This window comes from Marmota monax, unplaced genomic scaffold (genome assembly GCF_021218885.2).
Source record: "Marmota monax isolate L192 unplaced genomic scaffold, Marmota_monax_Labrador192_F-V1.1 WCK01_AAM20220418_F8-fsc00014, whole genome shotgun sequence".
NCBI lineage: Eukaryota > Metazoa > Chordata > Mammalia > Rodentia > Sciuridae > Marmota > Marmota monax.
The window spans coordinates 26,767,982-26,780,037 of record NW_026695222.1 but is presented as its reverse complement, the minus strand read 5'-3'; the positions used below and the strand labels follow the sequence as shown (position 1 = coordinate 26,780,037).

At 44.8% G+C, this 12,056-nt stretch overlaps 1 protein-coding gene across 1 annotated transcript in view; it reads left to right on the top strand.

The window, feature by feature from the left end:
- Rtf2 (replication termination factor 2) overlaps nucleotides 1-11,003 on the top strand; it is a 42,447-nt gene extending 31,444 nt beyond the window's left edge. The window contains exons 6-9 of the mRNA XM_046433354.2: nucleotides 6,022-6,135; nucleotides 9,055-9,109; nucleotides 9,226-9,321; nucleotides 10,281-11,003. Coding sequence (XP_046289310.1) covers nucleotides 6,022-6,135; nucleotides 9,055-9,109; nucleotides 9,226-9,321; nucleotides 10,281-10,447 — 432 coding nt within the window. The 3' untranslated portion in view covers nucleotides 10,448-11,003. The remainder of the gene's footprint in view (nucleotides 1-6,021; nucleotides 6,136-9,054; nucleotides 9,110-9,225; nucleotides 9,322-10,280) is intronic.
- Nucleotides 11,004-12,056: the final 1,053 nt, after the last annotated feature.

Sequence of the window (12,056 nt, the reverse complement as noted above, 5' to 3'; positions counted from 1 at the left end):
AAGATCTTGCTTTTTTATGTGAATGATTTTTTATGTGAATGATTTCTGACTTTTTATTGTGAATGGCTTATTCAGCTTTGAAAATACAGTAACTCAGGGTCAAGTTGTGTGCAGAATATGATCCACAGCATATAATCCGTCATTTCCAGAGGAGAGAGTCTGTTGACCCTCAACACCATAGGAAAGAGGGGCAGCAAGACTCCACAAAGAAACTGCAGCAGTTATCCTGGAGGGGAGGCAGGGAGGCACTAGCTGGATGGTCACCTGCCTCCTCTCCCCTTTTGACTCTGCCCTCAGGAGGGTTGCTGATGTCAGAGCCGCAACTCCAGGCCCCACTAGGCCTTCTCTTCCACCTGATTCCATCCCTGTGATTCATTTTCAATCCTTCTCCAAGGAAAAGACATGCTCCTCCCCCAAGGAACTCTCTTATCTGAATCTCCCCTAGCCTGGGACTTCCCAGGGGTCCTCCTCCCTGGGCCTGGCCTCCTGGAGCACCTGAACACAAGCCACTTATCTTCAGAAGCGTCCCAATCAAACATCTAGTTGGGATCTCCTTAAATTACTCAAATAATTTCTCTGTGGCACCAGCCTTAGGGATTTGTGGGTCAAGGGAAAGTATCTTCAGTCATGAAAAACTTTTCAGAAAAACTCCAGAAAAGGAGCTGATGTTGGCCCAAAATAATCACTTTTAAAGATAAGAACCACAATGAATAATTCAGCTAAGTTAAAGCAGAAGAGGGCCAGCAAACATTGATTGCTGTCTTTTATGTGTTGAGAGGTGCTAACCAAATCTTTGACAACTTTAAGAGTGCCTCCACATCTCTTTTTGTGTGGAGATTGCTTTCTAGAAAGGAGGTCATGGACTTAGCATGTCTCCTGTGATGGCCACAAGGAGGCCTGCTGGAGCCACTGTTCACTCGCCTACAGATAGCACAGAAGTACCTTTCCTCTTGATGATAAGGTGCCTGCCTGGAGTTTTTTCAAAGATACTGGCTGGCGGAGTAACTGGACATTTTGGTTAGTAATAGACTTTACTTGGTATGTTTTTAATATCTATGATTATAATATTATCAAATGGCTCTTTAGAAATACCAGGAAAAATTTTGTTGGCTTATCCATTCAATGGATAAATCAGTGGAATAAAATTGGCCCAGAAATTAACTTTCACATTTATGGTTAATTGATTTTCTACTAAGGGGCCAAGACAACTCAAGGGAAGGAAGAGTAATCTTTTCAGTAAATGGTGCAAGAGTAACTGGATGCCCACATGTGACTCCCCCTTATGTCAGGCATTAAGATGGAATCAAAGAGGATCACAGATCTAAGCATCTGAGCTAAATGATTGACCTCTTAGGGAAAACACAAGAGCAGATTTTCATGATCTTGGGTTGGGCAATGATTTATTAAGTACAAGACCAAAAGCATAGTGGTAAAAGTGAAAATTGGTAACCTCGGCTATTCCACATCTAAAACTTTTGTGCTTCAAAGAACATCAACCAGAAAGTGAAAGATCAGCCCACAGGAAGGGAAAGAGCATTTGTAAATGTTGTATCTGATCAGGGACCTGCTGTGGCCTGAACACTTGTACCCCCCCATACACCCAGTTCATATGCTGAAGTCTAATCTCCAGTGCAAGAGTACTACTAAGAGGTCAGATTTTGGGAGGTGATGAAGCCCTCCTACATGGGTTAAGACCCTTATAAAAGAGGCCTGACAGAGCTGCTTCCCCTGTAGGCATGTGAGGCTCCATTCATGAGGAATGGGCCCTCACCTGTAGATGCCGAATCTGCTTTTGCCTGATCTTGGACTTTCCAGCCTCTAGAACTGTGAGCAAGAAATTTCTGTGTTTATGAATTACCCAGTGTAAATGATTTTGTTACACTAGTCCAAATGGACTAAGACAGAACTCATCCAGAATATATAGAGAACAACTCAACATTAAAGAAACAAATGACACAATTAAGAAATTGGCAAAAGATTTAAATAAGACATTTCTCTGAAGAAGATATAACTGGCCAATAAGCTTATGAAAAGATGCACAGCATCACTGGTTTTAGGTGAAATGCAGATTAAAAAACAATGAGCGAGGCCAGGTATGGTGGTGCACACCTTTAATCCCAGCAGCTCAGAAGGCTGAGGCAGGAGGACCACAAGTTCAAAGCCAGCCTCAGTGATTTAGTGAGGCCCTATCCAATTTGATGAGACCTTGTCCCAAAATAAAAAAGGCTGGGGATGTAGCTCAGTGGTTAATCCCCAGCACCCCAAAACCAAACCAAACAAAAAATTTATTCACACCATTTAGGATGTTATAATTGACAGTAAGCAATGTTGGGAAGGATGTGGGGAAAAGGAATCCCTGTGCTTTGCTCAGGAGCATGTAAAATGATCAGCAGCTTTGGCAGTTTGGAGGAGAGACACTTCCTCCAGGATTGAGCAAGAAGTCCACATATGACCCAGTGATTCTACTCCCAGGGGTTTCCCAACAGAAGTGAAAATGTATGTTTACATGTAGACTTGCACGTGAATGTTCTCAGTAGTATTATTCATAAGAGCCAAAGTGGGAGCAACTCGGATGTCTGCTAGCTGTTAAATTTAGTGGGTGGAATATAAAGAAATGTAGTTCTGATACTTGCTACGACATAGAAGACCCTGGAAAACATCGTACTTGATGAATGCAGCCGTTCACACACAGAACAAAGACTCATATACTGTGTGATCCATTCATATGAAATGTCCAGGAGAAACAAATCCGTAGAGACAAAGTGGATTAGTGGCTGCCTATGACTGAAGTAGGGCGGAGACCATGCATGCTGATGGATGTGTTAAAGTATTCTAAAATTAGATTATGTGATGGTTGCACAACTGTAAATAACTCCAGATGCTATTGACCTGTGCACTTTATGTGAACTTTGTTAAATTATATTTTTATCTGTTTTAGAAAGGCATGTTTGATAGGAAATGTAAATGCTGGCCAAGCCTTCTTCTCCAGAGCTTACTCAGCATTCTGTGTCCTAGTCACAATACCTGGAATTAAGAAGTGAAACATGATTTTTGCCCCCCTACCCTGTAAAAAAAAAAAAAATCACAGAGATGGAAAAACATTGAAGACCCAGAATGTTCTACAAGTTGGAAAGCTACAGAGTAAGATAGGGAAGAACGGTTCGTGTTTCTAGATAGGGTGGGTGGGAAGAGAGAGCTCACTTCTCTTTCACTCGGTATTTTTAGGAGATCCCACCCTGCTTCCATTGAGGGTTGAGACCATGTCTTATTTAGCATGGTGTCCAGCTCTCTTACAGGGCGAAATAAGTAAAATAAAACTATAAACTTTTTTTATGGTACATTTCCCATTGCAGTAAAAGCAAATAGTTTTGTAATGTAATGAGTGACTAGAACCCTCACTGTACCAGTCATTTCTCAAGCATCAGGGGATAGCAAGACTCAGCCTAGGGTGTCACTGCTTCAGTTAATAATGAGAAAGCTGTGCTTTCAAAATGAGGCTTATTTTTTTTATTATACATGTGTAAAGTGTACAAAAAGATGTTTCGATGTATGTGTGAGATGATGACTACATGTCCGTGGTGAGATGATTACAGTGGTCAAGCAAGTGAACATTTCCAGCTTCTTACTTAATTATCTGTGTGGAGAGGATAAGAGTTGTGGCATCTGAGCAGCTTCCAGTGTACAACATGACATTGACAACTGGTCCTCAGGCTACACTAGCTCTCTAGACCTGCCATCCTATATCACTGCCCGTTTGTCCTTTTACCAGCATACCCCTACCCGCCACTATACCTGGTAGCCGTTGTTCTACCATGTTCCTGTGTCCTCAGCTTTTAGGTCCCTCATGTCAGTGAGGTCATGCAGTGGTCCTCTGTTTGTCTGGCTTGTTTCTCTTGGCACACTGCCCTCCAGGGTTGCCCGTGCTGTCAGATGGCAGGTCTCTTTGAGGGTTAAAAAGTGTTCTGTCTTGTTCAGATGCCAGTTTCTTATCGGCTCATCTGGTGACATGCTAGATCATTTCCAGAGTGTGCTTGTGCAGATACGGACACAGGAAACTGTGAACATCCCAGCGGTACACTGCCACCATCCTCTAGTTTGTGTTTTCAGAGTTGAGAGTGGCAGGGTCACAAGAAAATGTGCTCAGCGGCCATGGCTTGGCTGTTCAGAGCCTTTCTGTGAAGTTGCCTTTTTTTAGAGGATGCTGTCCAGGAGGATTTTATAAAGGGTTCTTATGTAAACATGATTGTGTTCTGTAAATGTATCCTTTGAATGTCGTATCTGCTGCAAGTATTTTCTCTTAGCTTTTGGCTTATATTTTATTTCGTGTATTGTGACTTTGTCATTTAAGTTGTAATTTTATAAAAAAATATTTCTTGTAGTTGTAGATGGATATAGTACCTTTATCTTATTTACTTTACTTTATGTGGTGTTGAGGATCAAATCCAGGGCCTCAACAAATGCTAGGCAAGCGGCTCTACCACTGAGCTACAACCCCAGCCCCAGATTGACATTTTTATATAATAAAAGTTGTTAACCTTTATAGCTTCTGCCTTTTTCTTGCTCTAGGTGACATTTCTTACCCTAGTGATGAACAAGTTTTCCTATAAATTCCTATTCTTTTAAAAATGTCTGTTGCATTTAGGTATTTAGACCCTAGCCCAGAGTTTCTCAGCTTCAGCATGAGTGGCATTTTGGACTAGGTGCCTCAGTGGTGAGGACTGTCCTTTGTATAGTAGGATGTTTACCAGTGTCCCAGCCCTTTACCCAAAAGATGCCAAAAGCACCTGCACCCCAGATGTGACCTCCAGAAATATCTCCAGACAGTACTGAGCATCCCTGAGGAGCAGAACTTCCTCCAGTTGGGGAGCACTGCCTTTGGGCCAAACCATTCCTCTTTACAGCTGAGAAACTGAGGCCGAGGGAGGTGGAAGAGTAACCTTATCTGGGCAGATCAGTCAGAAACCTCAATTCCAAATGTGGGTGGCAGAGTCTCCCCTTTTGTTCTCATGATTTCTTCTTTTTCCTGCCCCAGCCCAGGTGTACAAGGTCCCAACTGTGTCGGGCTGCAGGTTCAGTGCTGGGCCACTGCAGTGGGAACAGCAGTGTAGACAGTATGGACAGACCAGGGCTTCAGATCTGATTAGTGTGTGGAACAGACGGAGGCAGAGTAACGGGACCTTGCAGGTGCAGAGGCAGGGGAGGCAGCAGTGCTCACAGAATGCTCACACATGACCTGGGAGGTGGCTCACTCACCAACAGAACTGAGGGTGGACACAACAGGGCACTGTCAGGTGGTCTAGATTCTGCTCACAGTTCTGTTCTGCCAGTGTATATCTGAGGTCCCCAAGAGCATCCCTATACTTGGAATTTTCTAGAATGACTGACAGGAGTTAGCATATAGTGGTCACTCAGCTAAGACCTAGTGCAGTAATGCAGTAAGGATACATGGTGGGATGTTAAGGGACGAGACAGGTGGTGGAGTCTGGAAGAGTTCATGTGAAGCGTCCTTGTGCTCTCTCCCTGCCTGGAAGGGTCTCACAGAGCCAACTGCCCCAGCAGTGCCATGCAGCAGCATTCGGGTGACATATCTCCCTGGGAAGCCTGTTAGAGAGCCCAGTAACCCAGGGGTTTTGCTGTGGCCTGATTACATACCCTCTGCCTAGCATGTACCAAACTTCTAGACTCCCAGAAGGAAAGCAGATGTTCAGTGTAAACCACATTTTATAGAAAGGCTGGCACCATGTGCCACCTTACCAGTTAAGAATTGGCAGTAGCCCTCCCAGAATCCAGATCTCAGAGGCCTTGTGGGTAGGCCTTTTTGGGGCACCCCTCTCAGGCTACTAAGTCAGAACTCTTTTGGGCACCAGATCTCCTAGACCAGGGCTTTGACCCGAAATCTGGTGAAGCTGAGATGCAGGCAGAGTCATGATAGGAGCCTTGCAAAGGCTGGAAGCTGACACTTGGGGCTGAGAGTGGCTTCCCTTCTGTGACCAACTCTGTCTTCTCTCTCTCCCTCCCCAGTGCGGGGCTGCCTTCCAGGAGGATGATGTCATTGTGCTCAATGGCACCAAGGAGGATGTGGAAATGCTGAAGAAAAGGATGGAGGAGAGAAGACTGCGAGCGAAGATGGAGAAGGTAGTGAAACAGGCTTGGCTTCCTTCTTCCCTTTCTGAGAGTCTCGGGGTAGAAGTTGGTCCTTCAGGGTCTGCCCTGCCTTCTTCTCCATGCCAGAGTCCATTGCAAACTTCTGGCTGCCTTTCCACAGCTGCTAGGGGTGTGTGGTGAGAGAGGGGATTCTTACAGTCCTGGAGGGCTTGGGCTCTAGAAGCTGTCCAGTCGCGGCCCAACCACAGTGCTTCTGTTTGTCCATGCTCAGCTTCAATCATCAGTGAAGTAGGGGTGGTGACAAAACCTGCACCTGACATGGGGTTGTCAGGAGGATTAGAAGGGTCAGACGATCATGTCTATAAATGCTTACAAGAGAGCGTAGCCCTCATGAGCCCTTGGAGAAGGGCAGTAACTGCAATTGCTGTCACAGTCAATTGATTTAAAAATCTTATAACTTGAAAAACAAAGGAACGTCATCGACAACCCAGAAAATCTGAAGGTCCCCTGCCTCCCAGATTTGAATGGGAATAGGAGTTCCCTGCAGGCCAAGTTTCAACAGGCTTGGGGGGGGGGGAGACCCTGGGAGCCTGTTATGTCTCCCCCACCCAGGCCACTGGATGTAGTCCTCCAGGACCAAGGAGTAGCAAGGAGCTAAGTAGTCTTCCTGAAGCTTGAGCCATCTCCCACACCTTCCTGAGCCCTCCCTGGGGGAATTGTGGTGAGTGGGGCTTCTACTCTCCATAGAGAGCCTATGGACACAGCACTGGTGATGACAGTCCTGGTGGATGTGCAGTGGTGGGGCCTTGCTTCGTAGTCTCAGGTTCGGAACCACATTCCAGAAGCAGTAGGAGTATTTCTTAATGATAGACCATAATGAGCAAGCTCAGCAGTTTGTCAGTCAAGAGATCATCCAGCGTGTGTGCCCTCGACTGAGTCCAGCTGTACACTTTATGATTTGTTATTTACAGATGTCAGTTGTGTATTGCAGGGCTTTTGTAAGTGGTAAGTTTTTTGTTCTTTATGGAAAAGTTAGGCTCAGGGTAAACATAGGAGCAAACTTTATGTGATGAGAACTAAGGCAGAAGATGCTGGAAGTATTAGAAAATCAGTGTCCGTATCCTGAAGACATATGGGGACAAGAACCAACTTTAAGTGCACCTGCATCGATCAGTAGGTGAGAGTAATGGGATTAGGAAAGAATTTTCAGAGACTCATTTTTTGCTTTTTGTGTTTGTTTGGTCTCAGAAGACAAGACAGGAGCCTCTCATCCTGGAATGACATAATTCAGGGTTGTTAAGCTCAAAAAAGCTGGTAAAGTTGGGCACATTATTATTCTTAACATGGACCTGGAATTTATAAAGATCCAGATCCACTGGCACTTCCTTCTTTGATCATTTTATCACTCTTAGGGACCAGCTAAGTGATTCTATAGGACAAAGAATTGTGCTCAAACTTTATAATCAAATGCTAATAGAACAGTCTGGAGCTGTTTTATAATATTAATGTAGCACTCCAGAGAAATACTGAGAGAGTGCTTAGTCATTTAAGTGCAGCGTTAAGGTTAAAAATCAAGTGTGTGTGTGTGTGTGTGTGTGTGAGAGAGAGAGAGAAAGAGAGAGAGAATTCTAAGTTAGTGGTCTAAATTACTCTGATTTATTATCATAAGAGCAAAAAGAAAGAAAAGTCTGAGGCATGTTCAACAAAGAACACTTATCAAAAGGGATCTGCCTGTTCTTCATTGCTGCCTTTGTTCAGTTTTTTTTTTTTTTTAAGGGAAATTTTTATTTTAAAGGAAGCTACTAGAGATTTTCATATCGTCTTTGATTGTTTTACTTGAGTTTCTGTCACAGGCTTCCTGCCAAGTTGCTCAAAGCCCGGTGGAATTGACATGCCCCTCTCTGCAAAATACTCACTGGAGCTCCTGTGAATCCTTAGATACTGCTACCAGGATACAAAATATTTCCCAAATAAACTTGCACCTGGAAACAGGACACAATATTTATTCTATACCTCCTTATTGCTTTTCAAATAACTCAGCTGTACAGTTGTCTCTGGTTTTTGAAGGACTGTCAGCCTTCACAGATAGGCATACATGCATTGCATGTGTGAAGTGAGCAGGGGTTTGTGTTCTGTTCAATCTTCTAAGTCATATTGCATGTATGTTACAGGTTCAGGGCCATTGAGAAGTCTTTCTTCAGTGTTTGCTAGATAGAGAGGCCTTCTGAAATAAATAGGCTGGGTGTGTCTTTAGCGCCACCTTTTGGATACTTGGGAAAATAACATTTTAAAGTAAATTGGACATAGTCGTGTTTATCATTTCTGCAGTTGCATCACAGTGAACACAGCTGTGTAATTTTAGAGTGATTTGTTCATTTCTTTTTGTTGTTAATGACCAAAGTAACTATAGTGAGTAACAAACTTCTAGTGCCTAAAATTAACAACAGTAATCCAGAGTTTAGGATAATTTGCTAAAATGTTTAGCATAAGCCTCTAGGTCTTAAAGCCAGATGAAAAAATACCATAGCAGCTTGACAGCTTTGGAAATGAGGGAATGTGAGGAATTTAGCACCCGCTTTGCTGGCTAGACCTCACAGAGCTGCCTGTAGTTTGTGTTACTAGCTTAACTGCTCTTTTGTATACAGTAGTCACTGTTAACATTGCCTCTTATAACTGAAATCCGTCATCTTCATTTAAAATTTTTGAGAATGTAATTTTTGGAATGTAAATATGAAACTGAACAAGGGCTGTGCAGGTAGACGTGTCTGTGAAGCTCCAGTGCACCACTGCAGATGCCTGTGGAGACCTAAGGGTTAGAGTTTATGTGGTCGGTCTCGGGAGTGAGGACCTGCCTTATACTGTGCACCAGCCCGTGACAGTGAGCCCCACACTACTGCAGCAGTGCACTGAACCTGGGAAGGTCCTCCAGCAACTTCTTTCTTCTTACAGAAAACAAAGAAGCCCAAGGCGGCAGAGTCTGTTTCCAAACCAGAAGTCAGTGAAGGTAAGATGCTAGAAGAGGGGATATTTTAGCAAAATAAAACTGCAGGGCCATGTCCCAAATAAGTTTGTGCTTTGGTTTGCTTTGGTCTTACTTCTTCTGTTTTTTAAATTTTACAGAATGCCCAGGGCCATCAAGGGTGAAGACAGGCAAGCCTGAGGAACTGGGTCCTGATACTAGAGAGAAGAAAGCCGTCTCAGCACCCAGAAGTACAGGTGAGTCCTGCTGAGATGAGCCTGAGCTCATGGAGAGCTAGGGACTCCAAGGGCATGTTCACTTCATTGGACTGGGCACAGGAGAAAACTGAAGCATTTCCCAAGTTGTGTCTGTCAGTAGTTCATTGAGCTTCTGAGGGAAACTGTGAATTGTCAGCATACCTCTGACCGGGAGCCCTGTCGAGATTAAAGGGCCCGGAAAAGGAAATTGTGCTTTCCTGCTCAGTGAGCACATGGTGCTGCCCAGAACTGGACTCAGACCTACCGTGGAGACTGTCATGTGCAAAAGCATGGGCACTGACGGGAGGTGTCTGCTCTCTGTAGTAGGCATCTTTATGGGATCCACACAGCACTCAAGAGTCTTTTCTCTCCACCTGCTTGTTGGCCAGAGTCAGCTTCTCTTGGAGCTCCTGTCTTCAACTCCAGAGAATAGCATTTATTTTACTAGAAGGAAAGCACAGACTGATCAGATAGAAGGAGGCCTAATTTAATTGTGTTGTGTAAGTGCACAGTGGTCAGCATTTCCCATCCTGGCTTTGATGTGAGGTAGTAGCCTGGCCTGGGACAGACCACTCCAGTTTCCATCCAGTACTTCTGTGTCCTCCCCGCCATGAAGCATTCACCTTCTGAAGACCAGTCCATCCTTGCCATTCATGGGCGGGAGCAGAGCATGAGGCACAGCAGGGTGCTGTTACCAGGATCTTATGTGCTGGGAGCTGTGGTTTTTAGGAGGTGGCAGCGGGGATGTGTTTCCTTGTAGAGTGCTTGCCCCAACACTTGAGGCCCTGGGTTTGATCCCCATCACCACAAAACATAAAGGGTATATATTTCAGCATTCCTCCCAGAAAGCAGCAGGAAAGTGTCCAGGGAGAAGCAGCTGACTTGTGCCCTTGTGGGAATGCCATGTTGGAGTGACCTGTAGTCCCAGTATGAAAGGTTTTGGCTTTTCGTTTTTCTAGCAACTAATGGGAAAGCCGGGAAGCCTCCCTGTGGGGCCGTGAAGAGATCCATCGCCGACAGCGAAGAATCCGAAACCTACAAGTCCCTTTTCACAACTCACAGCTCTGCTAAACGCTCCAAGGAGGAGTCGGCACACTGGGTCACCCACACGTCCTACTGCTTCTGAAGCCCAGCTCAGGCTTCTTCCCCAGCCTAGGCTCCTCTGTGTGGTCCTGGGGACTGTGTTGTCTCTAGTGTATTCGGTTTAGATGGTGTCATAAAGTTGTCCTCACCAACCTTCAAGACTGTGGTCACTCTTGCTGTGAGGGTCCTAGGGAGGGCCAGGGGCTTGCAGAGTGTCTGGCAGCCTCTCCCCAGCCCGCATTCACACCTGCCTCTGCCTGCAGCGGGTGTGGCCCTTTCCACGGCCAGGCCGTTGTGGGTTGTACTTTGTAAGCTTGCAATAATGGAAGGCTCTTGTGTGTGGCTACTTATTTCGACTAAAATTTTATTGTTTTGCTGCTGACAGTCAATTAAGTAAGCAAGTGAAATCACCTTAGGTGAATTCAAACACAGTCTGGCAGCAGGAGCCTTTGAAGGAAACCATTCCTCACTCCAGCCCTGGAAGAAGCCGGGGCCCTGCTGTCTGGCATTAGGAGAGTCTTCTCTCATCATTTTGGACCTAGCAGAGATTAGTTGAGTTCTGAAAGCTTTGGTGCAGAATAAAGCACACCTGCCTTTGCTTTCCCTGGTCTGTGCTTTCTTGCTGCTCTCCCTTCTCCTAGTGTTTTTGTGAGGCATTGGGGTCCCAGGAATTCCACTGTCCTCGCCCTCAGCAGAAGGTGAGAAGGTGTATCCCACCCTTCTGTGCTGTGTCGATATCACACATCAGCATATCTCCACTCCCACGAGGCTGTCAGTGCAGAGTCCGAGTTCCTGAGCTCAGTGCCGTCTGTGGGTCCTCGACACCAGGAAGGCCCCAAGGTTCTCTTTGTTTTACTGTATCTGCAGTGCTGGGAATGGGGCCCAGAGCCTCCGCCCCGAGCTGTGCCCTTATCTGCCCCACAGTGATGGGAGGACTTGGCCCCAAGGAGCATATTTACACTGTTACCAGAGAAGCATTTTAATCAGGATTACATCATTTTCCAGCAACTAAAGGGAAAGGGAATTTTTATTGTGAACTTTGCTGGAATAAACATGAATTGGCCATTTTTTTTCCTCGATCAGTATTATATACACCCCAGTTAAACCATCTTTCAGGGTTTTGTTTTGTTTAATTATTCTCATAAAAATTAGTTACTTTTAGCCAAGTGTGTTGGCGCACACCTACAATCCCAGCAGCTCTGGAGGCTGAGACAGGATCGCAAGTTCATAGCCAGTCTCAGTAACAGTAAAGTGCTAAGCACCTCAATGAGATCCTGTCTCTAAATAAAATATAAAATAGGGCTGGGGATGCGGCTTAGTGGTCAAGTGCCCCTGAATTCAATCCCTGGTACCAAAAGAAAAAAAAATTATATTTGGTTAAATTATTTTTTATCACAATTTATTCTTCTCTATTTTAACTTATAAAGAAAACTTGATCGTCCTTTTAGTCAAATTCTACTCATTAACAGCTTTTGCCATCATGAGGTATTTTTTATTTTGATGGCCTTTTTAATTTTCCTAAGTTTGCCTTAACCTATCCGTTGTATTTGGCATCGTGTCCAGCTTTTGACTATGTCCAGTTTTTCCCAGTCCCAGTGACCTAGTCCCAGTGTCCTCTACTCAAACCTTGAGCATCTCAAAGCTTCCAGCCT